Genomic DNA, 21,299 nt, shown 5'->3' with positions numbered 1-21,299 from the left:
TTACATTCTGTTCCTTTGTGTGTCCTACCGTTATCAGGCGTAAACCAGCATGGACTGAAGTGTTTCACCTCGAAAGATGGTTCTGTTTCTGTAAAAAAGAAAGTATTATTATTATTGCCGGAGCATGGAGATTAGGGCTGTGAATCCAGGTTTCACTCTAAAGCCTTTTTGGAGTGTAAGTGTTTTTGCTAGGGTGAGGCCAGTAGCTGGGAGTGATGAGACAACTTGAAAAGCATTAGGAAGCAAAGACAAGAATTTTACAAATCAGAAAGGTGTTGATTCCAAGTAAGTGGATCGTTTTTGTTATTTCTTTTGTTTTGTTTTGTTAACAGTAGAGACTCAAGATACAGTTTGGACTCCAGGCTAACCAGCAGGAGTAGAGCATGTAAAAGGAACAGGGTAACTAAAGAGAAAGATCTAATGTGTCAGAAATAAGGAATGTTCCTGATAATTAAGGTGAAGTTCCATTTTAACATAAGTACCAATTGTGCCTTTCGTGTATGAGCAGGGATTGATCACTGAACTCTGCTGGGCCTTATTGATAGAAATTATTAGAACGGGGTAACTGTGTAATTGTCCAAACTGGGGCAGCTCTGAGCAGGCAAGGAGGCTCTGTGAGTAATCGTGGTGAGACAACAGGGGATAAACTGTGACTGGCAAACTGCAGCATGTGTTCACTCTCCGGTTGGAACTTCTGGATGAAATGGGAACGGAGGATGAAAAGAGTTGAAGGAGGAGCAGAGAATGAAAACAAAGATGAAGTGAGAACAGTAGGGGGAAAGAGACTGTTGCTGGCATGGGGATTTGTGGGGGGGAGATGGCACCCAGGGGCTAAACTGAAGAATTTTAATGCATGGGCTTCTTTCAGTACAAGATCCCTCACACACTCTTTTAAGGAGGTGGTCTGCCAGACCCCAAAGCAGGGGAATCCAGAATTGCCATTTTATAGCCGTCTCCACAGCTGGGCAGTTCTGGGAGGATAGTTTTCAATTTATCTGGTGGTTTCTAGCGTGGTGGTGGTGAAATGCACAGGTATGTAGGAAGAAAACAGCAAAGCTAACTGCACCAGAATATAAAACATGATACTGGTGGATCTTTATCAAGCAAAGAATCAGTGTTTTTTGTAATCCTTTGTTTGAAAAGCATTACTGTTTATATTGTGCTTTAAAAAGATCAATAATGAATAAAAGGAGAAACTTCCCTTGGAAAGTTAAGCTTCAGTTCTTGATTATTTATTTATATGGAACACTACATTGTCTGGCAAAGATGAAGAATGTTCTTGCTTCTCGCCCTATTTTAGTTCTCAGCTGCCATTATTGTAGCTGCATGCCACATGTGGCTGTCGAATGCTAGGATGTGCCTCGTCCAAGCTGAGATGTGTTAAAAGTGTAAAAGACTGCATTTTAAGACTTCGTTGTAAAAAATGTAAAATATCTCATAAATTTTACATAGATTACATATTGAAATGATAATATTCTGGATCTATTGTGGTTAGTAAAAATACATTACTAAAATTAATTTAACCTGTTACTTTTTGTTAATGTCATTAGAAAATTTAAAATTATGCTTATGGCTTGCATTATATTTCTTCTGAGCAGCACTGTTCAAGACCAAATTTTTTAAAGTGGGTAACTTTAATGAGTCGATTCTTTGCCTTACAAAAGGAAGCATCTATGAGTTCTATAAATGGAGGGATTCTCCAATTGAATAACCATGGCCTTTAAATAAGGTACATTTAAATAAAAACCTCAGTATCTCCACTTTTCTTTTTATACTTAAAAAATTTTAATGTAAGTAAAGTAAGTAATGTAAGTAAAGTAAGTGTACTTTAAAAAATTTTAATGTAAGTCATATTTTAAAAATACTAATCATATTTTCCAGTGGCATAGTGCAGTGTCAGAAATGTCTCTCTCTGTTTTTTTTTCTTTAATTTGTCTTAAGTTCGTTTATTTTTTAGCTCGAGAGAGAGTGAGCAAGGGAGGGGCGCAGAGAGAGAGAGAGAGAGAATCCCAAGCAAGCCCCCCACTTGTCAGTGCAGAGCCCAAAGCGGGGGCTCAAACTCACGAACTGTGAAATCACGAACCGAGCTGAAATCAAGAGGTGGACACTTAACTGACTGAGCCATCCAGGTACCCCAAAAGTGTCTCTTCCTAATTTCTCATCAGTTTATCGTGGTTTCTAATACTTTGTTTTTTGTTTTCATACCCACTCTCTCAAGCAGTTACTGACTGTAAAGCACTTGGAACCATATCAGTAGAATACTTAAAGGTGGAAGAGGGTTTAGAGCTGTTTTAACACTTTTACTTTAAAAGTGAAGATGCTATATGTTAACTCACTCGAATTTAAATAAAAATTTGAAAAAACCCCAGTAAGTGAATAAAAATAAAAGTGATGATACTGAGGTTTTTATGTATATGTACCTTATTTCAAGGCTGTAGTTATTCATTTGGAGACTCTTGCCATTTATAGAACTCATGAATGCTTCCTTTGGTAAGGCAAAGAATCACTCATTAAAGTTACCCACATTTGCATAATTTTTTTAAATTTATGCCAGTGATTTTCAACAGGGGTTGATTTTGCTACTCAAGGGGCCACTGTCTGGAAACATTTTGGTTGGCACAACTAAACTAGGTGCTCCTGGCATTCTAGTGGGTAGAGGAGAGGGCAGTGATGCCACGGAATAGCCTACCATGCACAGGATAGACTCCCACAACAAAGAATTGTCCAGCCCAAAATGTTACTAGTGCTGAAGTAGTGAGACCCTCTACTTTAGTTTTCTATTCTTAAAAATGATAGTATCCACAGCACACGTATGTGAAGCTGGTATATAGACAAGTAACTATTGAATGGGCTGGCTACTGGCTGGAAGTTCGAAGTAGAGTCAAAGTTCTCTCATCGAGGAGCTTCAGTTTCCTCGGTAAAATGGGCTCAGTGGGTGGGCAAAATATAAGCTCAGGTGCCAACTGATAGGGGGAAAGCAAGGCCAGCCGAGGCTTAACTAGTGGAGAGAAAGAGCAAGGTGTTGTGGTGATATGGACCTTACCAGATGAGTAAATTTGCTGTTAGGCTGCCTTAATTTGCTTTTGCTGCTGTCAGTCCATTGTCTGAGTGATTCCTGCCAGAAAGATATAAGGGAGAGGTCATTGAAAACGGGGGTGAGAAGTCCCTGGTCAAGGGCAGGTGCAAACCTGAATAGGAAGTGTGTCATGCTTTGTGGGTGCTACTGACCAGTGTTTGGTTTAGGTTAGTATTTGTTTTGTTTTCAGGGAAAGATGATTTTTGAACATGTGTATATTCATGTGCAGGTGATGCCAAATAAGGAAGGAGTGGTTAACCCTAAGAGGATATGACAAGAATGGAAAATAACTGATAAATTGGGGGATTGAATAAAAAATATCAAGTATACCCTACCTACAGAGAAACCACGAACTTCTAAAAATGCAGTTTATACTGTGACTAGTTAAATGAGTAGTAGGAAGAAAACTGACCAGGAGTACGTACACATTCTAGTACTTTAAAATCTCTTTAACCCTGGAATTTTTCAGAGTATGTGTTTCAACTATTAATTACTTATTTTAATTCTGCCAGTAAACTATTTCTAGGGTGAGGGGTAATTCTGAGCCTTGAAGTTTAAGGGATGTATAAAATTTAAAGGTAATTCAGAAGATGATTACAAAGATGAGTAAAGGAAAGTAAAAGGTAAAGATAGTTTAGAAATATTGAAATCATTAAATTTTATAAGATTTGAGAAATTAGTGTGTAACTTGAAACGAAAATAAGACTTAAACCTCATTTATGTTATGAGGAGTTCCATTTAGAAATATGGAAGAATTTCTAGAGAAAAAATGATTATTAAACATATTGTAGAGAGCCAGGGAGCCATCTTCTGGCAAGCCTGAGTAGTTAAGGGAATATAGAATGCTGCATTTTGGTCTTGGTGATAAGATCTCTGGTAATAAGACTGAGCTCATATCTGGTGGTTACGTGATACCGACCTTTGGAAATAAGAAGATGAGGTATGTAGCTACATGTTAAATGCTCAAATATATATACTCAGCATTTGTCTTCCTAGGATGCTTTTCTTCAGGGCCTCAGTGACAAATGCCTGGATATTGTCAAAACGTAGCTAAAATATTACCTCCTCAATGGAGTCCTTTCAAATTCCTTCCAACTAGAGATATCCCATTCTATGCTTCTAGGTATGCTACATACCTCTTTTAAAGCATTTATCATATTGTGTGTGTTCAAGAGAATGTATCAACATTTTATTTTTAATTCCGTTTATTTAATTTTTTTGAATAAGTAATGCATTCACATGATTCAAGTATGTGTAATGCATTCAAGTATGTGTAAGTAATGCATATCACATGATTCATACCTCGGTCTCCCATCTACTGGTTTCCCCTCCCATGTATACACAAAGGTAACCATGTTATTCTAATTTCATTATGAATCCTTCCAAATTTATGGGTGCATAAGCAAACAGTATATATTCGTATTTTCCTAACTTTTTATCAAAATGCTTTCACATTATGTCAATATGTTTATTAAGATGATGGCCAACAAATATTTATTTTTTTAATATTTATGTATTTATTATGAGAGAGAGCGTGTGCATAGGGGAAGGGCAGAGAGAGAGGGGGGGAGAGAGAGAATCCCAAGTAGGCTCCATGCTCTCAGCGCAGAACTTGAGGTGAGGCTCAGACCCAAAAGCTGTGAGATCATGACCTAGGCCAAAGTCAAGAGTTGGATGTTTGACCGACTGGGCCATGCAGGCACCCTGATCAAATATTTATTTAAAAAATGAGTATACTGGTAAAACAGATTTTTTTTTTCTTTATCGTGGGGGTCCTCCTGTGGCTTCACCCAACAGAGGTAAACTAGATTGGGGCCACAATTGAAAATCCTTACCTATCCTTTTACCGCAGAAGAGTAGAGTGCAGTCCGTAAACTGCAGTGCTGGCTTTCAAAATTACTCTGATCTCTCCAGAAAGCAGAGGTTCTTATCAGAGTAATGCAGTTTAACCAACATTATGAGAAAATACAAATTCTCTTGGCTATGGAATTAATGATCTAGACAGAACATCAGATTTCTTGTCAGTCTCATGTGACTAAAAGGACTCAGATGTAAATATGCTTAATAATAAAAATAGTCTTTTATTTCTATGTGTCAGTGTTTTGAAAGAGTTGCAAAAGTAGAGTTTTTAAAAGTAATTTAGATTGTTTAAGTAGAAAAATCTCTTCCTACTGGTACTTCTTGCATTAAAAAAAAAAAAAAAAAGATTCAGAAAAAATGACCTATGTAGTAGGATCCAGAAACTTCTGACAGGTTCAATCAATTCATGTCAGGCGGGAAGTAAATCATATAAGATAAACATATTTTTCCTTAGAAACAAATTATGTGGGGCAGTTTTTCAAAAGATGTGATCCTCTTAGATAAAAACAAATTGTTTTACTTGATATATGACATTCATCAAACTGCCAAGTATGTGGTACACCGAAAATAGATTTAATTTACTTTTATCTGTGCGTTTGTTGGTTGTTCTAAGATAAAACAAATAATTACAACTAAGTAGGAAAGACAGATGAAACCCACTGATGTAAGTGATCAAGCAAGGACATCAGTGATCCCTTGCAAACTGTAATGACTAGATTTTTATTTGGCACTTGATAAGCAGAGCTCATTTTGAGGTATAAGTCAAGTGGTTTTTAGGTCTTTTGTCTTTCCAGAAAGTATTAACACTAGCAATGGCATAGTAAGAAATATGATGCTGAGTCTTAGAGGCTATGAAGTCTAATCTTGGCTTTGTTGCTAAAAAGCTGTGGATTTCATTCAAGTCCTTGACCCCTGACTTTCAGTCTTAAATGAGGGGATCAGATGGTAATTTGCTGCGTGTTGTTAAGATCCCTTTCAGCTTTGAAATTATTTTGGTAAAATAAAGAAAATAAAAAGAATAGTCATCTGGCCTCCTTAATCATGATTATTTTATGATAGTTGAGTGAAGCAGAGGTAATTGTGGTATCCCTGGTTGATTGAAAATCAGAACATAAAAGATTTGAAAGCCTTCATTTAAGTGGTTTAGTTTTTGTTTTCTATAAAACAAGGTCACCTCAACAATTGATATCTACCAGTTTACTGCTTGGATATTTTGTTGGTTTGTCATTCTTTTCTCCTCCTCCTCCTTCTTTTTTTTTTTTTTTTTAACTCTGTTAACTTGCTGAGGGTTTTATTTTGACCATATGGTGTAGCATCTTTGGTGGTCAAAATACGATGTAGATTTGTGAGTTGGTTGCCATCCTGAAAGAAAATAACTGTTAAATATTACTGTGTTGTACATACAAGTGAAAGTCTTATACTTTCATCATTTTGCCGTTTAAATTTGGAGTAAGCAATAATCTTTTTATGTATTGACCTAGATTAGATTAGATAAGAAAGGTATAAGGTGTCTTTCTTTGGGTTGTTAGCGTGAACATTTTATTTATAATGTGTAATATAATAAATTCTGAATAATTTTGATTACTTTGGAATATGATGACCTAAACAAAACTTGGGTTTTTATATGCTTTCTAAAGAAATTAACCAAGATTTTAGAAAAAAGTATTCAGAGAAGTAGAGAAAAGCTCAGTGAAGTGGGAGACAAACACCTGGAGAAGAAATGGCCCAGCAATTTTCAGAATGAAGCTTCCTTGTTTGAAACATCGACCATCTATTTATTAGCCTTGTTTTTCTCCTCAGACCTGAACAGAAAGCTCTTCAAGGAAGGGGCTGTTATCTTCAAATATTAACTGATACTCTCTTTGATGTTATAGTATTATTATCTGACGACTTTTCTTTTCTAAATCACTGTACAGACTATCATGAAGAAAAGAAAGTCTTAAATGGTAAGTCATATAAATTTATGATAAAAAATGGATCGTATTCTTATGAATTACATTCATATACAGAATTGTTTTACAGAATTATTTGGGGTAGTATTTGGATTCTTTTTTTGGGGGGGGAGGATATTTTTTATACAAAAGATGTCTTTACTTACCTAAACTTAGAGGCTTTGGCAGAACTTTATAGATCCCTTACTCCAGCCATTACTCTTAGAGTAAGTAGTCCCTCCTGGAACATCCCTGAACATGGCGATCATCTGCCTGCAGCTTGAATATTTGTTAGTGATGAGGAGTTCCACCCTCAGAAGCAAGACAGAACAAGTCATATCCCCCAGGCATGGAGCTGAATGCCAGTGTTTGCATATAGATGCTGAATAGCCTATTAGTACTCTTTCCAGGCTCAACAGCTCTGGCTTCTTCAGCCATTCAGTATGACCGAGAATTATGACTGACATTCTCCCCTCCCCACCTCCAATCAATCAATCAATCAATCAATACATACATACATACATACATACGGTGTAGTGGTCAGTATTGACTCTTAGGAAATGCCTGGGGCTACATTGGTTGAACTACTTGTTTAAGGTATGTTTTTTTTTTTCCTCTATATTTATTTATTTGTTTATTTATTTTTATTTTTTTCAATATATGAAGTTTATTGTCAAGTTGGTTTCCATACAACACCCAGTGCTCATCCCAAAAGGTGCCCTCCACAATACCCATCACCCACCCTCCCCTCCCTCCCACCCCCCGCATCAACCCTCAGTTTGTTCTCAGTAAGGTATGTTTAGAAATAGGTTTTTTTCTCCATGTTTGCAAAAGAAAGTTATAGAAATTCAGCTATAAGCTAGATTGCCAGATTAGTTACCCTTCCTTTTTTAACTTGAGGAATACCGTCGTCTGTATTGTAGACTGACTTATTTCAGTTTTTGATGTAACACCTGAAGCTTTTTGTCTGATAGTATAGCACTCTATTAAATGAAGGGCCTATCTTGGGTTCCATATAATGATTGACTCTTTTGTGATAATAGGCATAAAACCATTGCTTAAAGACTATTACTGATTCACTGGGCATTTCCATTCCCACCACATATGGCTTCCAGAACCATTAGTTCCCTGTTGCCCTCCTCTGGATGCACTGCATTTAACTAATACCTCGGTTCAAGGTGGCCTTAAGAATGGAATATTAACACATGTCCCTAAGTGTCTGTCTGGCACAGTTACCTATCATGATCTTGTATTCTATAAGATTGTGATATTTATATTTATATTTATATTTATATTTATATTTATTAGTTGCTTCTCATTTTGGTTCATTCAAGACTATGTGGTAAGTCTATGTATTTGCAGATGTGATCTGTCTGCCAGCAATGTCGTTATTCAAATAACTATTTTAAATCCTGAATGAGATAGATTACGGTGGTATTCCACTAGAGACCTGATCCCTTCAAATTAACAACAGTCATCAAGCAGCACTTTGGGGAAAGAAAATATCCATTCAGTCCACCTAACTTTAGTTAATTATTTTACTCCACCCCTCATTCACCACAGATTCCTTCAACTTTTCTAGAATGATATTACATATAAGGTGTTTTATTTTGCTTGGCAGATGTTGAAATCAAAGCACATTCCACAGCCTATGACATTATTCTGTTCTAAAAAGACATATTTGTATGACATTGTATAGTCTTTTAGAATGTTTGGAAATTGTCTCCTTTGCTGTCTCATGAGATTGCAGGGCAAATTTCTTTACAAGTATGAATTTGAGGAAGCAGAAAAGGTGGTTTTTGTAAGATCACAGTGCTGATACTGACTTCAAATCCAGATTTCTTGGTCCTAATCAGGTCCTAATAAGACCCTAATAAGATCAAAATTGAGTAACAATCTGTGAATCCTGTTGATAGCTTTTTCTTATGCAAAGTCTTAGATCGTGATGCATTTGTTTTTTATTTATATATCTAAGAGGCCTCCATATGATAAATGACATTAATCTCATAGTGAAGTATCTTTTTTTTTTAATTTTTTTTTCAACGTTTTTTATTTATTTTTGGGACAGAGAGAGACAGAGCGTGAATGGGGGAGGGGCAGAGAGAGAGGGAGACACAGAATCGGAAACAGGCTCCAGGCTCTGAGCCATCAGCCCAGAGCCCGACGCGGGGCTCGAACTCACGGACTGCGAGATCGTGACCTGGCTGAAGTTGGACGCTTAACCAACTGCGCCACCCAGGCGCCCCTCATAGTGAAATATCTTTTAAGTGATTTTTCAAATAATTTATTAAGGTTATCTTTTCTTATTTTTTGTCATTTGAGATAAAAATACATTTTCATTTTTTTTTAATTTTTTTTAACGTTTATTTATTTTTGAGACAGAGAGAGACAGAGCATGAACAGGGGAGGGTCAGAGAGAGAGGAAGACACAGAATCTGAAACAGGCTCCAGGCTCTGAGCTGTCAGCACAGAGCCCGATGCGGGGCTCGAACTCACGGACTGCGAGATCATGACCTGAGCCGAAGTCGGACGCTTAACCGACCAAGCCACCCAGGCGCCCCTACATTTTGATTTTTATAGTCCTGTTGTTTTACTTTTAGTTTTCTGGTAGAGCATTCTTCTTTAGGATTCACTCCTAGTTAGTTCATAACTGTGGCTTTGTTATGTCCCATCTTTGAGACTTCTTTTGTTTATCTGAATATTAATTATGTTCTGTAGAGTTGCATAGGAAGAGATGGAAACTGAGTGAGTAAGGCCTGGACTCAGGGCTCATGATCAGCCTCATCCCCCAAAATATGGCTGTTTGATATCTTGTGCTTGCACTTAAGTTGGATTTAAACAGAAGCTTCTATGGCTGGAAAGAATCTTGAAACCCCTACACTAGTTTGTCTCAAAGATGCCTCCCCTCTCTGATTTTATATTACTGTGACTTTCTTTTAAAGTTTTTAATGTTTATTTATTTTTGAGAGAGAGAGAGAGAGAGAGAGAGAGAGAGAGAAAGCAGGGGAAAGGCAAATAGAGAGGGAGACACAGAATCTGAAGCGGGATCCAGGCTCCGAGCTGTCAGCACAGAGCCCGATATGGGGCTTGAACCTACAAACTGTGAGATCATGACCTGAGCCGAAGTTGGTCAACCGACTGAGCCACCCAGGTGCCCCATATTACTGTGACTTTTTAAAAAAAATTTTTTTTTAATGTTTATTTTATTTTTGAGAGAGAGACAGCATGATCAGGGGAGGGACAGAGAGAGAAGGAGACACAGAATCTGAAACAGGCTCCAGGCTTTGAGCTGTCAGCACAAAGCCTGACACAGGGCTTGAACTCACGAACCATGAGTGAGATCATGACCTGAGCCGAAGTCGGACGCTTAACCAACTGAGCCACCCAGGCGCCCCAACTGTGACTTTTGATGTGAGACCTCCAGGATTCACCAGAGACGAAACATTAAATTTGTTTTCCTGCACAGTTTGAGGAATAGAAATGTAATTGTTGCAATGATTTGCAACAGGCCTTTTGGCAGCAGGCCTCTTTTTTTTCCAAACCAATCCTTCCAGATACCAACAGCACAGTCCTGTTGTGGGAGGGAAATACAGAATGCTTTACAGAATCTCTAGAGTTCTTCCACATCTCTGAGTTCTCAACTAAAAATCACAGTTTTAGTGGGCTTTTAAAATGCTGTGTTGCTGCATGCTGACAGGATTGATTTCAGTGAGATTGTGCAGTGACTGGAACCCTCAGACATTTCTGGTATTAAATATAAATTGGTACAACCACTTTGGGAAATTGTTAAGCAGCAGCTAGTAAAGCCAGATCTACACACACCTTGTATACTTGCAAAAATGCGGATATATGTTCTTTAAGAATGTGCAGGTACATATACAAGAATATTTATAACAGTGCTATTTATGTATAATAGCCCAAGACTGCAAACAACCCAAATGTCCAGCAACAGAATGTATAAACTCTCATATTTGTACAATGTAGTATAAATACAAACTACTGATGCATTCAACAGCATGGGTAATAGTTCAGAAGCCTCAAGGTTTGATTTATTGCTTACTATCAATCATATTTATTTGACATAATGCCAAACAAAAAAAGCCTCAGACCAAAAGAGAACATATCTTATGATTCCATTTTTATAAAGGTCAAATACAGGCAAAAACTAAGGATGCTAAAAGTCAGAATAATGGTTACCCTTTGGGGGAGGGGTGGTGCTGGCTACAAGGTAAGTTTTTGTACATCTATGATTTGTGTCCTTTTATACTATTTTAATAAGAATTTTACTAAAAAGAAGAAAAAAAATAAATGCTATCTAGATGAACGGTAGCTGTTTTATTTTTCTTTGTGAAGGCATGCTTCCCAAGAGCCAAGTGGCAGATACACTTGCCAAAGAAGGTTGTAGTTCTCCAAGGTATGGATTCTTGTTGTACTTTTTAAAAGCTAAATTACTTCTACACCAAAATAGACACATTAAAAAAAATAAACAGCTCTGAGTTTGAGTTCATGCTTACTGTATTAATCATGGTTCTTTGACATAAGAACTGTAGTGCTCATTTATCAGACATTGTTGGAGAATGGGCTGTTTATGTGTGAATTTTTAGTATAACTAAAGTTTGATCCATTTTAAACACTTATGTGTAAATATTTGTGTTTAAAAAATTTTAAGTTAAAAAATTTCAAAAATATTTTTGACTTTAAAAACTATTTGAAAATTTTTTTCTGATTATAAAATATACATTCATGGTGGAAAACTTGGAAAATCTAGAGAAATAGAAAAGAAAGTGATAAAATCAGTTGTAATCTATCAACTCTGGATGTATACTTAATATTTGGTCTTTTCCACCCAGCTTGATTCATATAATACCTATTTCCATATTATTCTATTTTGATAATGCTGGCATTACAATGTATTTTATGAGCAGTATTCCTGTGTCCTATGTCATATTCTGCAAAAGCCATTTTTTTGTCTGCCTTCCATCATATGACCATACCATAATTTATTCAACTACATTGTTTTTCATATGTTTAGTTTGTTTTACTGGTTTTTATGGAAATCCTTCAAAATGTATTGCATGGCAACTGTCTTAGTAAATTACGTGATCTCTATATATTTTTGTTAATGTTAACATTTCAAATGCCCTCAGGGTTATATGTATTCTTTGTAATTTTTTTCTCTTCCTTTCTCCCCACTGCCAGTCTATAATATAATAGCATCCTGCTATATTTGTTAAATTTATTAAAGTATTTCATATACAGTTTTAACTTACAGGCATAAGGAAATCTCCTCTAGGATTTACCCCAGGGTGTCCTTATGTTTATAATAAGTGCAAAAACGTATCAGTTTAATGAACATCTATTACAAAATGGAAGACTTGGTTTTACCTTAACTTTTACTGTTGAACCATTAAAAGATCTTGATGAATTATTAATCTTGATAATAATATATTTGTGATAGGGAGGAGTGAAGGTAATAAGCATGTAGATTTTGTCATGCTTCTTAAGAAAGTATGTTGTGTTACTGCTCTTATATAAAAGATTTTAATATAATGTGTAACCTTTCTAAAAAGTATCTTTTCAAGGATATTGTTTGTTTCAATCCAAGTTGGAATAATTACCCCCTAATTGTAAGACCTACCTCCATTATTTAGAACAAAGTTTACCTAGAGAAATATATTTTTCACTATAGATTTTAAGCTGCATATTTAAAATCATATACTTATGTTGTCATATTGCATATTTTTAAGCCATATATTTTTAAAATCACATATTTAATGACTTAATATGTGTTACTGTACAATTATTGATATAATTATTCATTCTTTTAATATTTTATAGCTATGACTGGTTCCAGACAGACTCTTCAGTGACTATTGTAATATATACTAAGCAGAAGGTAAACGATGTCTTTAAAATCAGAAAAAAAGTGAAGTCTTAATAAATGCCAGCTATTTTCTAAGCACTCTTTTTATATTATTAACTTATTTACTCACGGTAACTCCATGGAGTAGATCCTTTTGTTATCCCTATTTTATACATGGGGAAAACAGAAAGATTAAGTAATTTACCCAATGTCACACAGTAAGTGGCAGATCTAGCAGTTTGAACCCAGGCAGCCTGGCTCCAGAGTATATACTCTTAACAGCCATGCTATAGCGTCTTAAAAAAAGCTAGACTACAAAGTATTTTATGTACTTTTCCATGCACACATGCATCTGTGTGTGTGTGTGTGTGTGTGTGTGTGTGTGTGTGTAAGCATGGATAACAAAAGTGAGAATCCCAGTTAACTTCATTGTAAGAACTAATTTCTTGTGCATAAATTGGAATTTGAAGGACAGTAGAGACTATGATACTTGGTTTAGTATGCTTAAAACACTAATGGGATTCAGACACCCTCTTGAAACTAAAATTAAGGGGTTAATTGATTTACTAAGTACGTATTGAATTTCTGCTTTATTTGCAGCACTATTTTAGAATTCAGGGATCTAATGATGGGCTAGATATGTACATACTTGGCTTTCATGGGGCTTGCATCTGAGAAATCAGATCAGTACACAGACAACTTACAACATCTGCAAACACATCCTTCAGCAACTGGCAAGGTTCTCACACTGGAGGAACCATGTAAATTTAAAGACAAGTTCTGGCAGCTAGGGATTTCTGAGAATGCATGCTACTTCTGCAGTAGCAGAACCACAGATGAGCTGTGAGTTCCTCTGACTGTTACGGCATGATGTGACAACAGGAGTGATGGTAATCTGCTTGATACAGCCAAGAGGATCAGAGGCAGTGCCTGAACCGCTTCCACTCCTTCTCTTTATTGTCTCCTCATCACACAGTCCAAAACCAAGAGGGCATGGCCTAAGGAGGTTGGGGTCTGCTCCCATTGGTAATGTCAGTGAGGCACAGAGGATGAATGATTAAGGGAAGGGGGAAGATTTCTATGTGGAATAATGCGTGCATTATACAGTATACATGATAGGTGCCACAATAACTTGTACCAAGGCTATGTAGAAATTAGAGCTGTCTAGAAAGCTGAAGTCAAGAGGTTGTGTAATTTGCACAGCATCATGCAGTAGTAAAAAGATTAAAATGAAGATACATATCTTGATTTCTGGTCTGATTCTAATTTTTTCCAGAGTATTTATTCAATAAATATTTACTGAGCACTTACTAGGTACCAAGCAATATTCTTGACAGTCTCATACATTCAGAGCTTAGAGATGAGTGGGTGAGGTAGATATTAAACAGAAACAAATATATAATTAAAATTGCAATATGTGCTTTGAAGGAGAACTAGGTTGTATGAGAGAGAAAAAACAGGAGTAATATTTATTCACCTTGTGGGTTCTATAAAGAAATGCCTTATGGGGGTGCCTGGGTGGCTCAGTTGGTTAAGTGTCCAACTCTTGATCTCAGCTCAGGTCATGATCTCACAGTTTTGTGAGTTAGAGCTCTGGACTGACAGTGTGGAGCAAAAGATAGATGGATAGATAGATAGATAGATAGATAGATAGATAGATAGATAGATAGTTCATAGATAGATATGAACATCCACTGATCATCTTAAAAGTATAGTAGTTATAGAAATTTGGGGCAAATTTTACATTTTAATCTTTCTCTTTCTGCTTTCTGTTTAAGGATATTAATCTAGACTCAGTAATAGTTGATCATCAGGATGATTCCTTTAGAGCAGAAATACTTATCAAGGATTATTCATATATTATACACGTTGGTAAGTACTTTATTCTTTATTAATGGAAACAACTCTGGTTTCCCTTGCAATAAACTTGGTCTACACTCTAGGTAGCAAAAATATTTTATCTGATGTTGTCATTTTGTTTTGTCATTTTTGATTTATCTTTTTTCTATTTTTTTTCTTTACACTAACAACAGTGCAGGCAAATGGCAGCCTGACCTCACCTTTCCCAAGTTTAAACAATTCAGTGCAATCAAAGTCAGTAATGATATGAAATATTTGTTGCCCTGGCTTTGTTAAATGTCTTTTACTTGATATCTGCAAACAAATCTCTGGAGACCTGTCCCATGCTCCTAGAACAGCCATCACTAAGTGCTCATTTCATTGGCCTGTTTTTTTTGCCAGCTCCACCATGAGAAGTGCAAGGCGGCACCAAAACAGCGTGGACTGTAAAGTTGTATTGTATCCCTCAGCTGCCTGTTCCTTCATAACCTGTTCCTTCATAACCTACAATTCACTGTGTCTGCTTTGAGAAATTAAAGACCAAAAGAAAGAAACCAGAACTAAAATCTGGAACCAAAGATGCCAGGTTTAAAAAAAAATTTTTTTTTAAACATTTATTTATTTTTTGAGAGACAGAGAGAGACAAAGTGTGAGCAGGGAAGGGCAGAGAGAGAGGGAATCACAGATTCCAAAGCAGGCTTTGGGCTCTGAGCTGTCAGCACAGAGGCTGATGCGGGGCTCAAACCTACAAACCATGAGATCATGACCTGGGCCAAAGTCAGACACTTAACAGTTTGAGCCACCCAGGCACCCCAAAGATGCCAGATTCTAAATCCACATTTCACCCATAATGACTCTAGGATTTCACCCTTTTCTGCTCCAATGAAGGCGATATTGTTCTAGTTAGAAGATAGAAAAGAAACAAACAACAACAATAAGAAAATTATGTTTTAAGCAGTCATTCTTTTAAAAAAAATTTTTTTAGTGTTTTTATTTATTTTTGAGACAGAGACAGAGCATGAGCAGGGGAGGGGCAGAGAGAGGGGGAGACACAGAATCTGAAGTGGGCTCTAGACTCTGAGCTGTCAGCACAGAGCCCAACGCAGGGCTCGAACTCAGAGTGTGAGATCATGATCTGAGCTGAAGTCGGACGCTTAACCACCTGAGCCACCCAGACACCTCTTAAGCAGTCATTTTTATATGAAGAACATCATTTACTTTTGCAAAACAGAGACTGATTCTCCAGACCTTGGGTGACTCGGGATTCTGTTTGCTGCCTTACTGTATTTTTTTTTTCCTCTTTCCTTTTTTTAATTTTAGTTTTTGTTTTTTTTTTAATTTACATCTAAATTAGCATATAGTGCAACAATGATTTCAGGAGTAGATTCTTTAGTGCCCCTTACTCATTTAGCCCATCCCCCCTCCCACAACCCCTCCAGTAACCCTCTGTTTGTTCTCCATATTTATGAGTCTCTTCTGTTTTGTCCCCCTCCCTGTTTTTATATTATTTTTGTTTCCCTTCCCTTATGTTCATCTGTTTTGTCTCTTAAAGTCCTCATATGAGTGAAGTCATATGATATTTGTCTTTCTCTGACTAATTTCACTTAGCATAATACCCTCCAGTTCCATCCACGTCGTTGCAAATGGCAAGTTTTCATACTTTTGATTGCCGGGTAATATTCCATTGTATTTATATACCACATCTTCTTTATCCATTCATCCATCAGTGGACATTTGTGCTCTCTCCATACTTTGGCTATTGTGCATAGTGCTGCTATAAACATGGGGGTGTCCCTTCAAAACAGCACACCTGTATCCCTTGGATAAATACCTAGTAGTGCAATTGCCAGGTTGTAGGGTAGTTTTATTTTTAGTTTTTTGAGGAACCTCCATACTGTTTTCCAGAGTGGCTGCACCAGCTTACATTCCCACCAACAGTGCAAAAGAGATCCTCTTTCTCCGCATCCTCGCCAACATCTGTTGTTGCTTGAGTTGTTTATGTTAGCCATTCTGACAGGTGTCAGGTGGTATCTCATTGTGGTTTTGATTTGTATTTCCCTGACGATGAGTGATGCTGAGCATCTTTCATGTGTCAGTTGGCCATCTGGATGTCTTCTTTGGAGAAGTGTCTATTCATGTCTTTTGCCCATATCTTCCCTGGATTATTTGTTTTTTGGGTGTTGAGTTTGATAAGTTCTTTATAGATTTTGGATACTACCCCTTTATCTGATATGTCGCTTGCAAATATCTTCTCCCATTCTGTCAGTTGCCTTTTAGTTCTGCCAATTGTTTCCTTCGCTGTGCAGAAGCTTTTTATTTTGATGAGGTCGCAGTATTCACTGTTTTACTGTATTAATGAAATACCTTCAGTCCTGAATTTGATCAGAGTAGAAAAATGTTTTTTCTTTCCCATTTTCTCCATTCAGTAGATTAATCAGACTGGAACCTTAAACTTTTCTTCTAGAAATAACCTGTCCTATTTTGTCTTAGCATGAGACCTAATGTATATTGCCTCTTGGGGAAGAATTTTAAACAAACACTCTAGTATCTAGAAAAGTATACATTACTCATTAGCACTGCATGATTTTTCTTTAAGTGAAACTTCCTTGCCACCATCTATTATGTTTCAAATACTTTATGGCTAATTTTGTTCACACTGTAGCTAACAATATTGTAGCACACAATACAAAAGAAAAAAAAATTCCACAGTCAAAAATAGTCATATTTTTGACTCCAAAATACTGTAAGAAAATACTTTTGGATGCTGATGTTGGATTGGAAGAACTAATGCAGAATGGTAAGTTCCAGATAGCCTTGTTAACACAGTGAAGTTTGAAGCAGATGTCTGTGAAAATATTTCTTCCATCTCCTCCTTCTGGAACATAATTTCCATAAGGGCAGTGGTTTTTCTTTCATTAACTGTTGTATCCATAAAGCCTAGAAAGTAATACATACTCAGTAATTTTCTTTCAATAACTGAATGAATATTCAACCTCAGAGAACAATAAGAAAGGAAGAACTAAGCCAGACCTAAGCCAGGCCCGTATACACACCCATGCTTGTGCTCACACTGAGAGCACACACGCTTCAGGTGCTACACACCTTCCCACCCTCCTCCTGTCTTGGTCTGTAGGGACGGCAGTCTGGGACCATACTTTGGACTAGTGTGGGTTACCTACTTGTTGGCAATTGAGTATTTGCTCTTCAATAGGGAGAGGAATTGAGAAGTTGAAAAAATGTATTTGTATGTAAATACTTTGACATTTTGGTTGTGCAGTTTCTTTCTCCTGGCTCTCAGAATATGTTTTACTTACCTTGAGAGATTTGAAACAGTGCATAAAAGAAGCATTTAAATGATCTTACATGGTGTTCATAGACTGTATGAATTGAAGTTAGATTTTAACTAACATATTTTTCTTTCCTAGAACTAAGCCATGAAATTGAAGAAGATTTTTCTGGTAAGCTACCAAAAAATAATTACATGTATGCATGCACACATACACACACACACACACACACACACACACACACGTGCGCACACACAGGGGAGAGAGAGAGGGAAAGGAGGAGAAAAATCAGCATTTGTCTTATTCTTCATATGTATATTTTCATATTGCAAAACAAAGATGTGACATTTTCTTTATAAACAAATATGTTAATGTTTATAAATATATTCTCCCAGCTTTTTTCTCCATCTTTAATTTCCCCTTATTCCTTTCATCTCTCTACCCTTTCCTTTTTCTCTCCTTAGAAAAAAATTCCTGTCTTCTTTCCATTCTTCCTTCCCTCCTTATCGCCACCCCACTCCTGACATGCAGCCTGTTAAATATACTAGACCAGACAAATTTTTCTTAGGTGTATATATTTAAATATGTAATATTAACAGAGCTTATTAAATTTTGAATTTTTCTGCATATAAAAGTGCAATGTGGATTTTACAAAACTGATAATAACATAAGATTCATAGAATGGTGGTTTTTTGGGTTTTTGTCCTTTGCTTTTAGCTTTATTGAGGTATAAATGACAAAATTATAATATATTTAATTGCATGATGATTTGGTATATGTATACATTGTAAGAGAATTCCAAAAATCGAGTTAACACATCCATCACCTCACATATTTACTGTTTGTGTGTATGTGAGAACACTTAAGTTCCACTGTCTTAGCAAATTGGAATTGAACAGTATTATCAACTGTAGTTACCATAATTATACATTAGATCTTCAGACCTTATTCATATCTTAACTGAAAGTTTGTATGCTTTTGTCATCTTCTCCCCACACCTTACCCTTAGCCACTGGCAACCACCATTCTACTCTCTGTTTATAGGAGTACATGACCTTTTCTTTTTTCTTTCTTTTTTTTTTTTTTTTTAAAGACTCTACATATAAGTGATACCATGCAGCATTTGTCTTCTCTGTCTGGCTTATTTCATTTAGCATAATGCCTCCAGGTTCATCCGTTTTGTTGCAAATGGAAGGATTTCCTTTTTTTTTTTTTTTTTAAGGCTGAATACTTCATTAGAGATATGTACACATGTATCTGTAAATATATATACTTTTTTAAATGTTAGTCCTTTCTTGTTTTAAAGTACTGTCAGAGTACCCTATACTGGTTCTGTGCCTTCTTTTTTTCCATATAACATAGTAAACTCTGTAAATTGTATAAAGTCAAGGACCATGTTTCCGTATTTGTTAAGCTTCAAATCAATGAATGTTCATTGAAATGAATGTATTTGACTAATCTATCTTAAAAAGTTATTGTTAAATTGCTATTGAATTATGTGTTTACAGTGAAAAAGAATAGAATGTTTCTAAAGACAAAATGAAATATACTTTAGGTCTTCAAAAGCATATTCAATTCATAAAATTTTATCAATATGTAAAGTCTATATCTCATTATTATACCCATATATTCTGCACTATCTTAAAAAGTCAAAAATAAAAAGATAATGTAAAGGGTTTTTAATTATTTAAGATTCATATGCACTTTTTAGTGATTCATGAGGCTTTTTCTGTGTTTACTAGGCTCAGTATTGATCTACTGAATTTAATCATAAGAACCTCTCAAATCTCAATTGAGAAATGTTAAGAGTATAAATAAATTAAATTTGCTCTTATGAGTCCATTCAATGACTAATTTATATGTCAGCCAGCCCCTTCCTTTTTTGTTTTGGTTTTTAGCTATGTGTTAATTACTTGCCATGTCTATATTTGAGCTTATATGAGAACTGTCAATACATATTAGTTTGGCCCTTGATAAATCAGTTTGAAAGAAGTTAACTTGAATCATAAAGTAAATTAAACTGGATTTAACATCACATAAGGCATAAACAATTTTGATATGTATACAAAGTCTTACTAATGATCCCTGTTATTCCTATCAGATTAGGACATTTGTATTGTTTGAGAAAGATTGATTTTAGAATAATGTATTATATTTAGTTTCAATGAATACAAACGGAATTTATCTTTTCAGTGCGGGTTGTTGAGAATGTGGGAAAAATAGAAATTGTCCTAAAGAAAAAAGAGAATGCTTCTTGGAAACGTCTTGGTCACCCCCTCGAGAATCATAATTCACTTATTCCAAGGAAAGATACAGGTACGCTGTGCTGTTATTTTGAGTCCTCTGTTCATGAAAATATTTTGTCAGTAGTACAACTGTACCAGAATTTGGAAGGCCATTTTGAGATGAATCTTTAAGAAGTTGAGAAAGAACATAGTGTCTTTTTTACTCCTTTTTAAAAAAAAAAAATTTTAATGTTTATTTAAGAGAGAGAAAGAGACAGAGTGCAAGCAGGGGAGGGACAGAGAGAGAGCGAGACACAGAATGCAAAGCAGGCTCCAGGCTCCGAGCTGTCAGCACAGAGCCTGACATGGGGCTCGAACTCATGAACCCCAAGATCATGACCTGAGCTGACACTGTCTGTTTAGCCAACTGAGCCACCCAGGCACCTCTCCTCTTTGTTTTCTTTTATTGAGGTATAATTGACATATAACATATACTAGTTTCTGGTGTATAATGTAATGATTCGATATTTGTATACACTATGAAATGATCATCACAGTAAGTCTAGTTAACATCTGTCACCGACAGATTTTTTTCTTGTGATGAGCTCTTTTAAGAGCTACTTACTTAGCAACTTTCAAATATTCATTACTGTACTATTAGTCACCATGTAGTAAATTATATCCCCATGATTTACTTACCTTTTAACCCATTCTCCTATTTTTCCCAACCCTGACCCCTGCCTCTGACAGCCACTAATTTGTTTTCTGTATCAGTGAGCTTGAGTTTATTTGTTTTGTTTTGATTTTTAGATTCCACATATAAAAGAAATCATACATGTTTGTCTTTCTCTGTCTGACTTATTTCACTTAGCATAATATCCTTAGGGTCCATCCATATTGTCCAAATGACAAGCTGACAAGGCTTTATTCTTTTTTAAAACTGCTGGATGGTATACCATTGTGTGTGTGTATGTATATGTATGTGTGTGGTGTGTATGATGTATATAAATATATATACCACATCTTCTTTATCCATTCATCTGTCAGTGGACACTTAACTTGTTTCCATATCTTGGCTATGGGGAGGTGCATGTATCTTTTTATATTAATATTTTATATTATATTTTTGTTTTCTTCAGATAAATACTTAGAAGTGGAATACTGGATCATATGGTAGTTGTATTTTTAATTTTTTGACAAACTCCATTCTGTTTCCCA

General features: G+C 35.9%; 1 protein-coding gene across 6 annotated transcripts in view; it reads left to right on the top strand.

The window, feature by feature from the left end:
* LOC106970150 (cytochrome b5 reductase 4) overlaps window positions 1-21,299 on the top strand; it is a 99,179-nt gene that overhangs the window by 42,738 nt on the left and 35,142 nt on the right. For all 6 annotated transcript variants that reach the window (XM_027057334.2, XM_053222501.1, XM_053222502.1 and 3 more), the window contains exons 5-10: window positions 6,853-6,882; window positions 11,221-11,281; window positions 12,706-12,763; window positions 14,509-14,602; window positions 17,995-18,027; window positions 20,050-20,172. In XM_027057334.2, coding sequence (XP_026913135.1) covers window positions 6,853-6,882; window positions 11,221-11,281; window positions 12,706-12,763; window positions 14,509-14,602; window positions 17,995-18,027; window positions 20,050-20,172 — 399 coding nt within the window. The remainder of the gene's footprint in view (window positions 1-6,852; window positions 6,883-11,220; window positions 11,282-12,705; window positions 12,764-14,508; window positions 14,603-17,994; window positions 18,028-20,049; window positions 20,173-21,299) is intronic.

The sequence above is a fragment of the Acinonyx jubatus genome, chromosome B2, assembly GCF_027475565.1.
Source record: "Acinonyx jubatus isolate Ajub_Pintada_27869175 chromosome B2, VMU_Ajub_asm_v1.0, whole genome shotgun sequence".
In the NCBI taxonomy this organism is placed as follows: Eukaryota; Metazoa; Chordata; class Mammalia; order Carnivora; family Felidae; genus Acinonyx; species Acinonyx jubatus.
This window is presented reverse-complemented; position numbering and strand designations above follow the sequence as displayed.